This window comes from Ahaetulla prasina, chromosome 2, assembly GCF_028640845.1.
Source record: "Ahaetulla prasina isolate Xishuangbanna chromosome 2, ASM2864084v1, whole genome shotgun sequence".
Lineage (NCBI taxonomy): Eukaryota > Metazoa > Chordata > Lepidosauria > Squamata > Colubridae > Ahaetulla > Ahaetulla prasina.
The window spans coordinates 143,837,618-143,856,187 of record NC_080540.1 but is presented as its reverse complement, the minus strand read 5'-3'; the positions used below and the strand labels follow the sequence as shown (position 1 = coordinate 143,856,187).

Sequence of the window (18,570 nt, the reverse complement as noted above, 5' to 3'; positions counted from 1 at the left end):
GGCCCAGTTTCTGGCATGTTGTGACCCTTGAAAAAGATCATTTCATAAAATTAAAGGAGTATGATGCAGTTCAAATAAGATTGAAGCTTACCTTTGATATGGAATAGATGTAATAGCAGTAGCACTTAGACTTATATACCTCTTCATAGTGCCTTGCAGCACTCTCTAAACAGTGATAGCATATCCCCCACCCCACCCCAAATAATCTGGGTCCTCATACAACCAACCACAGAAGAACAGAAGACTGAGTTAACTTTCAGACAGTCAGGACTGAACTCCTGACAGTGAGCAGAGTCAGCTTGCAATACTGCATTCTAACCACTGGGCCACCATGGTAATAAGTAATTAAAGATCACATCACTCTGAAATATAAGGTGACAATTCAGTTAAGCCATGGGTTCTTTGAACCATGGTTGGTTGAGTACATCAACACTGACTAGATTCACACACTGGCTTATTATCTGATGTAAAAGTGATACAGGCAAGTAAACCATATGGTTTAGCATGGCATGTGAATCTTGTCTCTTATTTCTAGAATAAACACTTCCCAAGAAAAGGCTAGAGAGCTATCAGATGTTTAATGGTTCTGAAAGGGCTTCTGGTGGCTCAGCAGACTAAGTCTGTCTGTTATTAACACAATTACTGCAAGTTCAAGTCCCACCAGGCCCAAGGTTGACTCAGCCTTCCATCCTTTATAAGGTAGGTAAAATGAGGACCCAGATTGTTGGGGGCAATAAAAGTTGACTTTGTATATAATATACAAATGGATGAAGACTATTGCTTAACGCAATGTAAGCTGCCCTGAGTCTTCGGAGAAGGGCGGGATATAAATTCAAATTAAAAAAAAAAAGGGAGTTAGAGAATGTCTTTCCACCAATCAGATCAGATCCATCAAATCATTTACTGTCAAAGAAAAAAAGCCTCTAGATCTTACCTGACGGTTCAGCCGGATGGAAAGGATATTGCTAGAATAGCTGTAGTTGCAGATTTCTGTCCCTTTCTTGAAATGATAGACATTCATCTGCTGCGGCTTCGCCCGACTCACCACCACCACCAGACTGCTGGAGAAGAGGCGCTCCACAATGAAAACATCTGGCATTTCATCTGGATGGAAGCGTGAAAAATTGTCATAGAGAGACCAGCATGTTTTCAAAAAGGAAGGGAAAACTTACCAGTTTCATTTCTATCCTAAAATATTCTATTCCGATATTGATGAAAAGGCCAAAACGCCGATTCCATTTACTTATTCTTTATTGATTATCCATTATTAATTCTATTCCATCTTTCTATTCCAAACTCAAAGGCAGCTTGCAATAATAAATGCAAAATGATGGAACAAAAATGCAGTAAAATTAGCCATTAAAATCATTATCAATTAAAAGATACACATATAGTATCTTATTACCGTTTACTTAAACACTGGGAGAATGGAACTAAACACAGTTCTTAAGGAACTGCTTTGCAGTCTAGAAGCCACACTAGAGAAGTACCAAATAATCAAGTGGCAGCATCTTCAGAGGATTTTTTAAAAATATCTTAGTAAAGGGGCAGGTTCATAGTGGAAGAGATGGTCCTATAGTAATAATCTGGCCCTAATCTGTTTCACTTCAAAGCTCAACACCAGGACTCTAAATTATGCCTTTATTAGATGCTGCAGCTATAATATGTTACAAGGGAGATGTACGGTGAAGGCAAATGGATCATTTCATAAAATTAGAGCAATATGAAAGACTGCCTTTCTGCAGGCAACTGATAGCCAGAGCAGATATAGGTGCCGTATGATCCCTATACTTTGCAATGGTAAGTAGCTTGAACACCAGCGATAATTTAACATAGAAAACCACAATTAACTACAAGAAGAAAGAGAAACTTTCATGTAATCCTTGTAGCCATACCAGCAAAGCAGTGGTGGGATTCAATTTTTTTTACTACAGGTTCTGTGGGCGTGGCCTGGTGGGCATGGCAGGGGAAGGATTCTATAAAATCTCACCCCACTCCAGGGGAAGGTTACTGCAAAATCCCTATTTCCTCCCGATCAGCTGGGACTTGGGAGGCAGAGAATAGATGGGGCTGGAGCCAGTCAGACGTGGTATTTACCAGTTCTCTGAACTACTCAAAATTTCCGCTACCAGTTCTCCAGAACTGGCCAGAACCTGCTGAATACCACTTCTGCAGCAAAGGTAGTGATAAGCAAATCAGTCTGAGGCTAGGAATTCTAATGCTAACGTAAGGTTACCGTATTTGAGCTGCAAGAATCTGGATCAGCATTAAATGATAACAAAAAGATAGATTTCTGAATCTTTGCAGGCCAGGTAAGGTAGCCCAAAAGCTGATGATGTTTTGTGAAAAGAAGGAACACTTTAATATACTTTGTAATATACAGTAGCTTGTCTTTCTTTTGGGCCAGTCATTCTCAGGCCAACCAACCTCACAGGGTGGTTGTGGTGAGGAAAATAGGAGGAGGGAGGTGTGTTGGATATGTTTACCACCTTATTTATAAAAATAGCAAAGGCAGGATTCAAGCAAGCAAGCAAGCAAACCAGTAAGTAAAATATTATTGCTTTTAGGCACATTAGAAACTGGGCTTTTGTTAATTTAGAACGGCATTTATATATGGCAGAATCCCCTTCTTTAGAAACACTCCTAGCCAATCCATGTAGCTGAGATAATGAAGAAAGGTTATAGATATTAAATAATGAAGTAAATGTATTATCATTAAACTTGTATGCTGCCAAACTCTTAAAAACGCTAGGAGGCTCACATCAATACAATAAATTCAATAAACATAACAAGATAAAATTAGCCTTTAATTAAAAGGATAACAAGTTTAACTTTCCATCAGCATGTTCTATATTGTATTTGCAGCATTTCATGTTAAAGAGCTTTAAACAACTAGCTTTAAAATCAACTATCTTCTATCATGAAATGTAGCAACACAGAGATATCCCTTTCTCTGCTTGAGTCACATGTAAAAAATACTTGGAATTCTGTCCTTGAAAAGTATGTTGTGTCCTGATAGTAAGAATATAGTTCAATATATCCTGACCTACCAATGTTCTGTCTCCTTCCCCACTTCAGACCCACGAGCTGGCCTTCAGCCAGTGGATTCACGGCTCTTATCAGTCCTGGCAGAGAAATCTCAGCTGCCTGCCAAAGTTCAAACAAATGACTCACGTAGCAAGACTTTCAGCTCTTTTTGAAACAGATCAGCTAAACTTTGCTTCCCGTGGAGTGAGAGCAGTCCCAAAGCTCCTTATATATCCTGTGGGGTGGGGCTCCTGCCCCATCCTTCCTTTTGATGACGCCACCTCTCTAATCTTCTGAAGCGCGGGTCAAGCCAAGCTTGATTGTTATGCTGAAGGCGTAGCCTGGGGAAGGGAGGAATCAGGGGATGACGGCCTCATTATGTCCTCCGACTGGTCTGGTTCTGGCTCCTGGAGCCAAGCCAAAGGAATCGGTGCTCCCTAGGTAAGCCTTACCGGCCCTTCCCCCTCACTCTCTGAGTCACTTTCAGGCATGGGGCCAGGTTTGGGGGCTGGAGTCACAACACCCAGGTTATGTTGAGCCACAAATTAAGTTTTACTGCTTGACTTTATACAAAACTGTTGAAATTTCCTCTCTTCCTTTCCTGAAGTCAAAACTACTTATTATTCTCTTTTAATTTTTCATGTACAAAGGTACATTTAGTCCTCAATGTATAACAGTTTATTTAGTGACCGCTCAAAGTTACAACAACACTGAAAGTGACTTATGGCTGTTTTTCATGCTTATGACTGTTGCAGCATCCCCACGATCATGGGAAAAAAAATTCGGATGCTTGGCAACCGCCTCATATTTATTACGGTTGAAGTTCCGGGGTCATGTGATTAGCTTTTACAACTTTTTGACAAGCAAAGTCAATGGGGAAGCCAGATTCACTTAACAACCATGTTACTAACTTAATAACCACAGTTGTCCACTTAACAACTATGGCAAGAAAAATCATAAAATGAGGCAAAACTCACTTAACAGCCATCTTATTTAGCAACAGAAATTTTGGGCTCAACTGTAGTCATATAAATTTTTAGGTTTTTCAGAAATATAAGTTCACGGTGTGCACCTGTGTTCTGGTGTAAGTAATACTTGTGATAGGGTGTTTTCAACATACCCGCATATATAGGTGTGTACAGCACAGTACTGTATTCCTTTATAATGGCTTCCTTCGGATATACCCTTTGATAAACCCACCATATCTGCCCAAAATTATGTAGCTTTGTTGCCATTTAATTGTTGTACAGTTTTACACTCCAGATATGGTAGTTTACTTTGGTATTAGAAGTTCTAGTCCCAGTTTCACATTTTCTCCTCTTTCTTTTCTGGCACAGTGGCCAAGACAATATTCTGCATGAGATTAAACACAGTGCATTTATACCTCTCTGCTGCCATTTTGTCACCCCAGCTCAGATACCGTTGCCCTAACTTTGAGGATTAGCAATACCCAACAGCTTCTGTGAGAGCTGCTCCAAGAAATCTAAAGCTCAATCAATAATATAATTTGAAGCATAAAACTCAGTGAAGAAAACTTGGAAGTTAAATTCTATATATTTCATTTATATCCTGCTTTTCAGATTGTTTATGACATTTGGTTAGTCAATTTCTTTCTTCTGTGCAGAGTGTTGATTCACATCAGGTATGTTTTAGTGATGTGTTTTCTTGATGGTTTCTGCTTATTCCTGCATTTCTGGGAGAGCTAAATCTTGGGAAGCAGCGTTATCTATCAACTTTGAATTTTGTAAGTGGAACTCTATTCCTGTGGTCAAATCTACACTATGTTTGGCTATTTGAGTGTAACTTAGTAACGATCAAATATGAAAAAGAAGAGTAGTTGCATGGAAACAACTAACAGAAACAACAGCTCTGAAAGGGCTGGAATAAGTTTCAATGAACTCACTTGCTAAAATAATATTAGCTGATGTGGATGCAATCTCATGAGGTAGGAGAATAGCCCTTGACCCAATCCCAGCTCATGCACTCAAGAAAGCCACAAGAATGTGAAAGCTTCCATTTCTGCCTTGTATTAAACAAACTTGCAGTTCCATATCAACCAAAGCTAGATAAACTAGGATTAATCTCAATTATAGTTAGCAAAATCAGTTGAATTCAAAATGCAGTTTATTAAGCTAGCTTGCATTTAATGATCACGATGATTAAAATTTACTTGTACCATCAGTTTTGCCAAAACACTAAACTATGTTAAATCTAAAACAGAAACTTCCAGTTTCTAGGCTGCTATGCTATGCAATAGTGCCACTCCCATAAACTCAATCACAGCATATGTATCAGGATGCAGTTATTCTGTGCTAAACAAACCTGAATTATTTTGATCTAACTGCATTGTGTTTAGGAATAAAGGCTCTTTATGTTTCAGCCATCTGCTTATAATCACCTCTTCTTCCACCCGTGAATTGTGCTTTCTCAGCAATGACCTTGCCTCAAATGAAGGCAAATATACATGTCCCAGGATAATGTTCTAGGATCCAACCTGAGTCAATCACTGGGACCAGAGATTTAGTCTTCCAAGCTTTCAGACTCTGGCCCTCCTCTCCCTCTTCATCTCTGTGCACTGCACTGTTCTATGAGTAGTATTTACATAGAGAGAGAAGTTCCCTGAGGATGGGCTCCAGTACGAGTCCCAAAGTTTGAGACTAAACCTCTGGTCCCGGTGACCAACTCAGACTGGATCCTGCATGACCGTGCCTATTTATTTTGTTGCTTTCATAGAATAGAATAGAATAGAATAGAATAGAATAGAATAGAATAGAATAGAATAGAATAGAATAGAATAGAATAGAATAGAATCATTTATTGGCCAAGTGTGATTGGACACACAAGGAATTTGTCTTAGGTGTATATGCTCTCAGTGTACATAAGGAGAATAAAATACATTCATCAAGAATAAAAAGATGATAGTGATAGTCAAGGTTTCTAATAAGCTATCAAATAGTACTATTTGAAAACCATCACGGATCCACTGTTAGACCCCTTGCAATTTGCATACTGAGCAAATAGATCAACAGATGATGCTGTTAATATGGCTCTGCACTACATCCTACAACATCTTGAGTCTCCAAAGACCTATGCAAGGGTCCTCTTTGTAGACTTTAGTTCAGCATTCAATACCATCATTCCAGACAGTATTCTAACTAAGCTAAACCAGCTACAGGTACCGGAACAGACTTGTAAGTGGATCAAAAGCTTCCTAACAAACAGGAAGCAGCAGGTGAAGCTAAGCAAGATCACATCAAATACCTGAACAATTAGCACAGGGGCCCCCCAAAGCTGTGTGCTCTCCCCACTTCTCTTCTCTCTGTATACCAATGACTGCATCTCCAACAATCCATCTGTTAAACTACTGAAGTTCGCAGATGACACAACAGTGATTGGTCTCATTCGAGACAATGACAAATCCGCATATAGACGTGAGGTCGAACGACTAGCCTTGTGGTGCGACCGTAACAATCTGGAACTGAACACACTCAAGACTGTAGAAATGGTGGTAGACTTTGGGAGAAACCCTTCCATACTTCCACCTCTTACAATACTTGACAACATAGTATCAACAGTAGAAACCTTCAAATTTCTAGGTTCTATCATATCGCAAGATCTAAAGTGGACAGTTAACATCAAAAACATCATCAAAAAAGGACAACAAAGACTGTTCTTTCTGCGCCAACTCAGAAAGCTCAAACTGCCCAAGGAGCTACTGATCCAGTTCTACAGAGGAATTATTGAGTCTGTCATTTGCACCTCTATAACTGTCTGGTTTGGTTCTGCAACCCAACAAGAAAGACACAGACTTCAGAGGATAATTAGAACTGCAGAAAAAACAATTGCTACCAACCTGCCTTCCATTGAGGACCTGTATACTGCACGAATCAAGAAGAGGGCCGTGAAAATATTTACAGATCCCTCACATCCTGGACATAAACTGTTTCAACTCCTACCATCAAAACGACGCTATAGAGCATTGCACATCAGAACAACTAGATACAAGAACAGTTTTTTCCCCGAAGGCCATCACTCTGCTAAACAAATAATTCCCTCAACACTGTCAAACTATTTACTAAATCTACACTACTATTAATCTTCTCATCGTTCCCATCACCAATCTCTTTCCACTTATGACTGTATGACTGTAACTTTTTGTTGCTATCATTAAGGGTTAAATTGCAACCTATGACCATCATTTGTGTTATAAATGTTGTACCTTTGATGAAGGTATTTTTTTTCCTTTTTCTTTTATGTACACTGAGAGCATATGCATCAAAACAAATTCCTTGTGTGTCCAATCACACTTGGCCAATAAAATTCTATTCTATTCTATTCTATTCTATTCTACTCTACTCTACTCTACTCTATTCTATTTATTTTGTTGCTTTCATTCTGTGATTTTTAGCAATGTCATGCTAGTTAAAGGTCATTCCCCATAAACTTATTTAAAAAATTATAATAAAATAATTTGTTTTCCTGAATAACTAAATGAACAAGCATGATGTTTTTTAACTCATTAATTAATAAAGGAATTGTTTAATTTCTTTTTATCTAGTTTTAGGATGTGTGTAGAACAGATCATGTTTCATGGTCATATTTACACAAAAATATTGATTACTCAAAAAGGTTCACAAGCTTTTAATCAACACTGATACTGGCTATCAAAGGGTAGAGAATTTCACACACTGTTTTTATTTATTGAGCATGCAACTGTCCCTTTAACACAGCTGCATCTGAATGGCTGCTTGAATACAATTAAGGCTGCAGCCAAGAAATGCCATCCGCTTTCCAGCAAGAAAGATAAAATGTATCACTCATTTGGGACATATTAATGTGCTATAATGCAGAATAAAAATTATCATTAAGTACTATTTTTCATGCCAAAACACAACGGACTTACTGCTTTCATGGACCTGATCCAGCTGTTCCACAGAACTCAGAGAAAAAAGTCTGTATCCAGTTTTGGTTCCAATGGCCAAGGAACTAGAGAAGAAAAAAATGACACTAATTACACGCAGCAACATACATCCCATATAATACACTCTTGAAATATTTGGGTATTTTTTCCACAAATAACTATAGTGGAAGACTAACTAGGAACCACACAGGCATGTCACTCTGAATATATAAAAATAATCAGACAATATAAAGAAATAGTTGTCACACTAATTCAGCTAGTCCCAGTTGTTTGAAGAGGCCTTGCGAAATCGTTTTGCCCATGAGTGGATCAAACTTTTTTTTAAAGAGGAATTATCATTAGGGCACATGGAAATACTAAAATATGGAAGGAATAAGGAATAAGCTGTTTTTCATGAAACTATTCTGAAAACAATAAAATGGAAGTCAACCTTGGGCCTCTGGTGGCTCAGACTGCTAAGACAGTCTGTTATTAACACAGCTGCTTGCAATTACTGCAGGTTCAAGTCCCACCAGGCGCAAGGTTGACTCAGCCTTCCATCCTTTATAAGGTAGGTAAAATGAGGACCCAGATTGTTGGGGGCAATAAGTTGACTTTGTATATAATATACAAATGGATGAAGACTATTGCTTAACATAGTGTAAGCCGCCCTGAGTCTTCAGAGAAGGGCGGGATATAAATGCAAATAAAAATAAATGAATAAAATAAAAGCCAAGGAAAGAGAAAGATAGTGATGGATGAATGGAAGATGATGCAGCTTTGAGCAAATTGTTAATGAGAAGCCAGATTTCTGCCACTAAAGTTGATCACTAAATAATCAAGTACAGTACCAGATTTCCTTCATGATTTTTTTTTCTGGCAAGTTAGTAAAATACTCTTAATGCATTTTTATATTTAAACAAAATACCAAAATCCAAAAAATGAAAAAAGGCTGAAAGTGTCACATTCTTTCCAAGTGATGCCATTTTGTCATTTCACAGTCTCAGTGTTTATTATTATGTATGATCCCAGATCAAAACAGTACAATGGCATTAAAAATAAAAATATCTTATCAATTATGTTTTTTAATTGGCTTCTCATGGGGCCATCCCCCCTCCAACTGATTTATTGGGCTATTTTGATTTAATTAATCTGGCTATTTCTGAATCTGAGACAGATGTAGGCATTATTGCCCATCTCACCTAATTGAATGGGATAAAGATTTTGTGCTGAATAGAAAAGGATCTCTCGAGAAATCCCTGAGATCTGATATTCAGTGAAGGACAATTCAATAATCAGCTGATGCAGCTAATCTCCAAAAGGCAGCCAGTCTATTTTTTGACCTTGTTGCCATTACCAACTGCCATCAAGCTTCTTTAACAACATTTAACAGCATTTCTCTTGTTTGTTGTTAATAGGATTTATACTACTCTCTCTAAAGAGCTACTTTCAAATGCAAGAAGATGCTTTAGAAAGTTTATTCTATTCTATTCTTTCTTATTCTCTATTCCTAGCATGTATGGAAGGACTAAAATCTTTGGGTTAGATTCTTACATCCTCAAGAGTCACACAAATACTTAATCCATGTCACTGAAAGAACTGATCTGTTTTGATAGCTTCAAATAAGCAGAATAGCTTCAAAGGAACTGCAAAAACAATACAGAACTCTTATAGATTTGAATGAATTTGAAAATTTGACTCAAAACATGGAGCATTTGCATGTTTACTTTATTTACAAATTGTTAGTGAAATATCACTCAGAAATCAAATAAAGACTAAAGTAGAAAGAACCGGTAATCTCTACGAATTGTTTTACATTCAGGAGATATATTTATCTTGGTTGATCATCTTATGCAAGAGGATCTTATATATGACATCAAACATGCCATAAACCTAAATGAAGGACTAATGAATAGATGCTGGATCGAGATCCAGCTTTCAGAATTTAGTGCTATCTGGATAGTTATCCAGCTGAATATTCACAGAAAGTTAACAGATCCTGGAAGAATTCCAAATAGTTGGTCATAATTAATTTTGTTGCCACCCAGTGTGAAAAGTCATATGAATAATCTCCATTAATAGCACCATTTAAGACACAAATGTGTTATTTACAGCAAAGCTACTATATACAGGTTCTCCATTTGCTACCCTGTTTCCCCCAAAATAAGACATCCTCTGATAATAAGCCCAATCGGGCTTTTGAGCACATGCCAATAAGGCCAAGTGCTTATTTCAGGCTTCAAAAAAATATAAGTCAGGGTCTTATTTTCGGGGAAACATGTTAAGTATTTGACTGCAATGTTATCTAATATAGATAATTGTTCAAATTCTAGATTAAGGATTATTTTGCTATGGATCCTTTAATCACAAAGAAATAGGATTTTAAATGCCCTTGGCCACAAAGAAAGTTGTGCAAGCTATGGCCAAATAATCCTTAAACTTTGATTAAATTTGAAGCGAAAAATAATGTGGCAATCTAAATCAGGGTACAAAGTGGCAGATCTCCGCCAACCAAAACCCTGATATCTTACACTATTTGGGGAAGATACACATTGGGCAAAAAACTGCCAACTTAGCAGTTTCAAAAGCACGTAAAAATGCAAGTAGAAAAAAATAGGGACCACCTTTGGTGGGAAGGTAACAGCGTTCCGTGCGCCTTTGGCGTTGAGTCATGCCGGCCACATGACCACAGAGATGTCTTCGGACAGCATTGGCTCTTCGGCTTTGAAACAGAGATGAGCACCGCCCCCTAGAGTCGGTAACAACTAGCACGTATGTGCGAGGGGAACCTTTACCTTTACCTTTACCCATTGGGCACTTTTTCTTCTGCCACATTGTCTCTCTCAACAAACTTTTCAAATGGAGGAAGATTTCCAATTCTGGGTTATTCCTGAGAAATGAAATGATTTTGAATCCCAAAGCAGTTTCATTCCACTTTGCTTCAATCCTGCAGAAACAGCTCAAGTTGCATGCCTATTGCTAGCACTGAGAGTAGTGAACCACTTCATTAGCACAGATATCCAAAAAAGGACTGAGCTAGGACTGAGCAAACTTTCTATAATTGATACCTCACTTTCCTTTCAGAAAAGACAAGCTTGATTCATACACCCTGCTAATTGATATAGTAGTCTGAGTTTTTGCTTTAGTGTGAAGTTATACTATAGCTTTAGACTACAGCCTTAATCTTATATACTATGCCCCTGATGGCGAACCTATGGCATGAGTGCCAGAGGTGGCACACAGAGCCTTCTCTGTGGGCACGCACACCGTCGCCAGGTGCTTTACTGGTTTCCGCTGCACGCATGCATGCTGGCCAGCTGGTCTTCACGGGTGCCAGAGCCGGTTGTCATGCGCGCACCAGCTACACAGTCTTCGGGTTTCTGGTGCTCCGACGCATGCAAAGGGCAGCTGGCCTGCATGTACATGCACGTGCCGGAAACCTGAAGACCAGATGACCAGCGTGTGCCTGCGTAGCAGTCAGCTGGTCTTTGGGTTTCCAGCACTCTGGGGTACACATACACGTACATGCATGCGTGCATCCCGGTTTGGGCACTCGCTGCCAAAAAGGTTCACCATCACTGTACTATACACTTCTGTAAGTAATAAAGAAAGCACCACATGACAGTTTGAACATAACACTTATTTTTATTTATTTGTACTTTATGAACAAGAAAGTTTATGCTGTCACACGAATCTGTTTTTCTGCAAAAGGCTACTGTATTTTGGGTTTTGTTATAAAGCTGCTATTGTTATTTAAAAGAATTAAATACATTGCACTTATACAGTGTGGTTTAGACAAATTCAGTTTCCCTATCTTGATACACTACAATATCCCACACTAATAACTAAAGCATAACAGAAGTTCTTCAAGAGATAGTAGAAAGCTGACATATAAAGACCACTGCTGTAAAATCCAGCTTTAACCAATGGGGCTACTTGCTGGATTAACATATAGAAAAGTATCATATTATAAGGTGCAAAATAGGTAAAGAAGGCAGAATATATTGATTATTAGTGAACTGTTAGGAAATAGTGACACACAGGGACAGATCCGGAAGATGGTTTTGATTTGGAATTCCTAATACTACATTCTCTTAAAACAAAGCATAAATAAAATATTCAATAAGTACTCTCTCTCTCTCCCCCTTTTCCTCATTTAAATTATTTTTTTTTCCTTCCCCAGTGGAAACTAATAAAACTAAGATATTTTAGCCTATATTTTTCGTCTGTTGAAGTTAAATTTCCCTACAATATAAAATCTATGTACATGTGGTTTTACAAAGCTATATTACAAAGAAACAAATTGCTAGTTCACTACATATCCAAGTCAATTCTGGTACAAATCCTATTCATAGTAGAATAAACAGAAACAACTTTGGCACAACTGGAATTTTAGTGCATAGAAGGCGCATTCACAAAATGGCTCCTGCAAAAGACACACTTTACAAAGTTATCTGAATAATGGAAAAATTCTATTTATGAGAAACAAACTAGCCTTTTGGAAAACCTATACCATCCCAGTGAAGCTTTTGAAGAGCCCAAAGACAGTTCTGTAAAATGATGCTAAAGATTGGTGCAAGATTTCTTCCTTTTTTTTCTTAAAAAAAGTAAAGACACCCTCAATTTACGGCTGAACCTGAAATTGTAGTCGTAAGTTGTTACAGTTTTAAATCAATGCAACATGTCATCACACCCGATTTTATGACATTTTTGCAGCAGTCACTAAGCAAACACAACAGTCATTAAGTGAATACAATAGTCATTAAGTGAATCCATTTTCTCCAATTAGTATGTTTGCCAAATTTTGTGGCAAAAAATGTCACAAATTGCAATCATGTGACTGACGGATGCTGCAAATGACCATAAAAGTGAGCCAGTTTTTAAGTACCCAAAATATGATCATATGATCAGGGGGAACGGAGAGAACCACAGTGTGCAGCTGTTGTAACTGCAACAATGGGTAAGTAGCTCTGGGGTGAGATTTGTTGTCATGTTGAATGATTGTTAGACAATCAGTCATAAGTTGAGGACTATCTGTAGATAAGTAAGTAAATAGAGACAAAAATAGCAATAGCAATAGCACTTAGACTTATATACCACTTCACAGTGCTTTACAGCCCTCTCTAAGCGGTTTACAGAGTTGGCATGTTGTCCCCGACAACCTGGGTCCTCATTTTACCGACCTCGGAGGGATGGAAGGCTCAGTCAAAGCCTTACAGATACCAAAAGTGATATCTAAAGACCCCTTGCTTCCCTTAGCCATTTAAGAAATGCAAATGCCTTTTATTTCTCAGAATGAACTGACAGAAAAGTGATGCTTTAATTTAACACACCAACAACCTAAAACCTATGCCAAATATTTCTACTGGGATCTGAATTTTATTGTTTAGAACAATTTGCAAATTGCCAGGCTCCCAGACTTGAACCGGATATAAAACAACAGTCACAAACCTGTAAAGCAGGAAATGTGATGCAAGAGAAAATTAAACACTGCAATGGCCTAAGACTGACAAATACATTCCACTAAATACAGCTCCAAGAGAGCCTAAAAAGGAAGGCTCCCAATGACAACAGTGACTGTACTACTACTAAGAAATATATATAAGCAGCAGCAGGAGGAGGTTCAAAATTAAACTGAGTAACTCACACTTCAGGTCTAAAATAGATAAGCCCATCCAGAGTCCCTGTTTCTTATCAGTTCACAATTCAATTAAAAGCTGGAGGTTTTTTGGAAAGGAAAGAGCAAAATTCTAGAAAATTCATATAAAATAGCCTTTTCTTAAATATATTTTAGTTTCAGATAAACTATTGCTCTGGATCTGAATTCATTACTAATTCCACAGCAACTTCTATCTATGAAAACCAACATGTTCCATCTTGGCCTCCTGCCCTTGAAAGTTATTTGTTGGCTTCTTTCAAACTAACTTCCAGCATCGTTGTAAAGTGGTAGAGACAGGATGCACTGTGAAATATTCCTGAATATACAATTTTTACTCTAAATAGCCAGTTCGCACGAATACCAGTAATATCCTCAATTTACGACCTCAATTGAGCCCACAATTTTTGTGGCTAAACAAGAAACTTGTTAAGTGAGTTTTGCTCCATTTTATGACATTTCTTGCCAACGTTGTTAAGCGAATCGCTGCAGTTAAAACATGGTTACTAACTTGTGTCTTTGTCCTACTCAACTGACATAGGTGAAAATGCAAGGAAGATCATCATTCGTTCAGAGATGGCAAAAGGAAAATTCCCAGCACCTGGAAGAGGAGGACCCAGGAAGCACTGTAGCAGAAGCTGACTTTCTTTAGAAGCCAAGACTCTCACTAAGGTACAAGTACTCCTTGATTTACAATAGTTCATTTAGTGACGTTTGAAGTCACAACGGCACTGGAAAAAGTGACTTATGACCATTTTTCACACTTATGACCATGGTTGCATCTCATGATTTACATTCGGATTTTTGACAGCTGACTCACATTTATGACGGCTGCAATGTCCTGGGGTCACATGATCCCCTTTTGTGACCCTCTGACAAGCAAAGTCAATAGGGAAACCAGAGTCACTTAACCGTGTTAACTAATTTAAGAACTAATTTAAGTGATTCACTTAACAAATGTGGTCAGAAAAGTCATTAAAAAAACCCTCACTTAACAAATTTCTCGCTTAACAAATTTTGGGCTCAGTTGTGGTCGTAAGTTGTGGACTACCTATATTACCTGAGTAGTATTTTATTAGCTACACTTTGTTGAACTCTAGAAAAAGGAACTGAGCTCCAGATCAAGTAAAGAACACACAGCTTTCATACCAAGATAAGGTACTAGATTCAAGCTTAGCATCTCTCAACATGATAGCAGTGTTCCAATATTTGAGGGGCTGCCACAAAGAAGAGGGGGACAACTTATTCTCCAAAGCACTGAATGGAGAACAAGAAAAAAAGGATGGAAATTAATCAAGGAGACAACAAACTTGGAAATAAAGAGAAATTTCCTGATAATTAAACGATTAACCAGTGGAACGGCTTGCCTTCAGAAGTTGTGGGTGCTCCATCACGGGAAGATTTTAAGAGATTGAACAACAACATGTCTGAAATGGTATACGGCTTCCTGTCTGAGCAGGAGGTTGGACTAGAAGACCTCCAAGGTCCTTTCCAACTCTGTTATTCTGTTAAATCTGGTAAATCAAGTTAAGGACATGTTTTTTTCTCACACAAGTTAACTGTACTGGCTATCAGTACGTCTCAGTCTTCTGCAGTTTCAAAAATCACCCATAACTGCTTGTGAAGAACCTCCAGGGTCACAGCAACTGGGAAGAAACATTAAATAACTGGTTGGTCTCCACTTGACTACTCCTGACTCTTTAGGCACCATAAGATAGAAAAGGAACACAGTGGACCTTTAATCTGATCCAGCAAGGCAATTTCTTTTTCTTTCTTGTTCTTTTGCTCACTCGTATATAAACTAATAAATATATATTCATATTGTTTTGAGAATCGTTTTATTGAACAGAAATCAGAATTACTACAAAAATAAACTCTAGCATTGATATCTGAGAGAATGAAGATGCTAAGGAGCTAGGATTTCTTTTATCCAATTCTAAAAACATGAAAAAATAGGTAGTCCTCAATTTACGACCCCGATTGGGACCAAAGTTTCTGTTGTTAAGTGAGTTTTGCCCCATTTTAAGACCTTCCTGGCCACAGTTCTTAAGTGAATCACTGCAGTTGCTAAGTTAGTAACACAGTTGTTAAGTGGATCCAGCTTCTCCATTGACTTTGTCAGAAGATCGCAAAAGGTGATCACATGACCCCAGGGCACTGCAACCTCATACATATGAACCCGTTGCCAAGCATCCTAATTTTGATCACATGACCACAGGGATTCTGTAAAGTCATAAGTGTGAAAAATGGTCATAAATCACTTTTTTCAGTGCTGTTGTAAATTTGAATGGCCACTAAATGACTGATTGTAAATCAAGGTCTACTTGTATCTTGATAATTCTAGCAAGTTAACCCAGAAGGTGTTATGCATCTTAAAATAATTTGTAATCATACATAAATAGAACAAACTGAAGCTTTGCACAGACCAAAATATAAAATATTATCAACATGTCTAATTTTTGTTAGTTTTGAATCTATTCAATATATTCCCTTCTTGTCTTGTACTTTACCAAAATAACGATATTTCCTGTTGACTTTTCTTTCTATGGTTTAGATGCTTCATTTCTACCACTATTACTTAATAGTTCCCTCTTAAAGCCAAACTAGGGTACATCTTTCTCCACATTTTTAAAGTAATATCTACATCCACAGAACTACTATGAACTGCTCCATATCCTGCAAGTTTCATGCTCATTTATATTAGAATCAATTTCTTTTCTGTCACCATGACGATTTAAGGCTGGTTTTAATTTAACCAATTGTGGGTACCACTGGGGAAAAAAGCTTTTCGGAGTCACATGGCAAGTGAATAACCATATAAACTTTAAAAATAAAATAAAACACTATGCCAAATCTTTGTTTGAAAGAATATATGAAATCATATCAATTTAAAATTATGCCCGTTCTAATATGAACACCCAAAAAGTGTTCTATATCATATATCTCAAAACTTTAACATATATATTTTGTTAGTTAGAGTACACAAATATTTTTTACTAATACCTTATGCTACAGAAAGCTGGGTGGGTCAATTACAGCTTCCCACAACTTGTTTCAAAGTAAGTATGCAACAAGTAAAAAGGATATGACTATTTACATACCTATCACACTATTCTGTAGGCAATATTATGCAACTGCAGGGGGGGAGACAGGATATTCCATATTGCTTTACTACAACAATGGTTCGCAATCTTTTCTTCATCATGAATCCTCTTTAAATATCTTTTGTGGCTACGGGTCCCCAAGACTTAATTCAAGATTTAAATCATAATATTTTTCAAGCCTTCCCAGACCCCCAGTGATAACATTGTCTCCCCCGCCCTGCATGGACCACAGGTTGAGAACCACAGCTCTACAAGGTGACTTGACCAATAGCAACAGAAACACTACAGATTTTATAATAAGAAAATGTCTGGGGTTTTTTATTTCAAAGCTCCTTCATTCAGGAAGGCACCATTCCTTTTTTCCCCAGCCAATTTTCCAGCTATCCTTTTTAAACAAACGTTTAACCAGTGTAGACGGAACACAGATACAGAGCACAAAACACACAGATGCGGTATTTCTTTTTTTTTTTTTTAACTTTCCAGTTATAAACAAGACTTTCGTTGATACTTGGATCATGGGGATGATAGAAAAGAGAGAAGAAGGGGAAAAAATCAGCATCCAGGAACATCATCAGTAGAAAAAGGATGGAAAGAGAAACAAACATCCAGCCTCTGGCTTCAATTTTTTTTTAAAGGAGCAATATATTCACAAGCTGGTGGGAGGCGATCATCAACCGAACCACGAAGACCGAAGACCGGAGCAATCTGGAGGTTCATTCAGATTTCCCCAATACCATTCATTTTATTTTATTTTTAAAAAGGGGGGGGCAGAAAGGGAAACGCAGCCATGCAAGGGAGAATCCACACACTGGATCTCTGAACTGAAGTACCCTACCAGCGACCACTCCAAAAGCTTATCCTCTTCCTTGAATAACTGTTAATTTACAACAGGCTGTTTTTTGTTCCAATAAGTGACACAAAGGACATGTTGAACTAAACCAGGGGTCTCCAACCTTGGGAACTTTAAGCCTGGAGGACTTCAACTCCCAGAATGCCCCAGCTAGCTTTGCTGGCTGGGGCATTCTGGGAGTTGAAGTCCTCCAGGCTTAAAGTTCCCAAGGTTGGAGACCCCTGAACTAAACGAAACAAATAGCCGATCGAACAACCTCAGGATCTTTATAGGCCGGTGTTAACAGCCGGCGGGGGACTAAATGGGTGACTTTTCCTAAACCCGCCATTTCCCGCTTTTCTCCAGCCTAGGTTGCATCCCACTTCTTCCCTTCCATTATATATCCCTATCCGATCCCCCACCCCCACTTTATTCCAGTCCTCCTCCTCCTCCTCCTTCCCGACAGCAAAGGCTGGCTCCCATCCCTACGTACGTACGTGCAATCCTGGTTATAGGAAAAGCAGGTCAGGGCCTCCCGCTCCCCTTCCCCGCCGGCGGCCTCCATAAGCAGCGACAGCACTGAATCCTCGGCCTCGATTTCCACCCGGGTCAAGCGCGGAAGCTCAGGATCTCCCAGCCGGCTTTCCTCCTCCTCCCGCCCGCAGTTTTACCGCTCCCGGCGCCGGATCGCAACAGAAGAAACAAGTCACCTAAACCACGGCCGGCCGAAAGGCGGGGCCTATCGACCTGCCGGCGCTTCGCGATTGGGCGAGGCCGTTTCGAAGCCCGTCACCTCGGCCCCGCCGCCGCCAACCGGGTTCAAGCTTTCGATCGCACTCGGGTGGCAAAGCTCCCGAGCCCCGCCCACGACGCCAACAGGGCCGGCGGTGATTGGACGAGGAAGGGGAAACAGCTGACAAGGGGCCACGTGGTTGTGTTATGGTTGCATCAGACTGGAGCCGAGACAAGAGTGGGCGGCAGGTGGGCCCGGAAGGGCTGAGGTGGCAGCCGATCTTTCGGGCTCGGAGCTCGGCGCTGGAGCCTGATCTACGCC

At 39.0% G+C, this 18,570-nt stretch overlaps 2 protein-coding genes across 3 annotated transcripts in view; one reads left to right on the top strand and one right to left on the bottom strand.

Annotated features, from left to right (window-relative positions):
• The window catches only part of ARSG (arylsulfatase G), a 157,195-nt gene extending 142,945 nt beyond the window's left edge, over positions 1–14,250 (top strand). Inside the window, exon 11 of one of the 2 annotated variants that reach the window (XM_058170409.1) lies at positions 14,125–14,250. In XM_058170409.1, coding sequence (XP_058026392.1) covers positions 14,125–14,235 — 111 coding nt within the window. In that variant the 3' untranslated portion in view covers positions 14,236–14,250. The remainder of the gene's footprint in view (positions 1–14,124) is intronic. The other variant, XM_058170399.1, reaches the window with a different exon arrangement.
• The window catches only part of WIPI1 (WD repeat domain, phosphoinositide interacting 1), a 45,574-nt gene extending 27,216 nt beyond the window's left edge, over positions 1–18,358 (bottom strand). Inside the window, exons 1-3 of the mRNA XM_058170418.1 lie at positions 18,014–18,358; positions 7,931–8,013; positions 935–1,104 (exon numbers count right to left, since the gene is read on the bottom strand). Of these exons, the coding sequence (XP_058026401.1) occupies positions 935–1,104; positions 7,931–8,013; positions 18,014–18,081 (321 nt within the window). The 5' untranslated portion in view covers positions 18,082–18,358. The remainder of the gene's footprint in view (positions 1–934; positions 1,105–7,930; positions 8,014–18,013) is intronic.
• Positions 18,359–18,570: the final 212 nt, after the last annotated feature.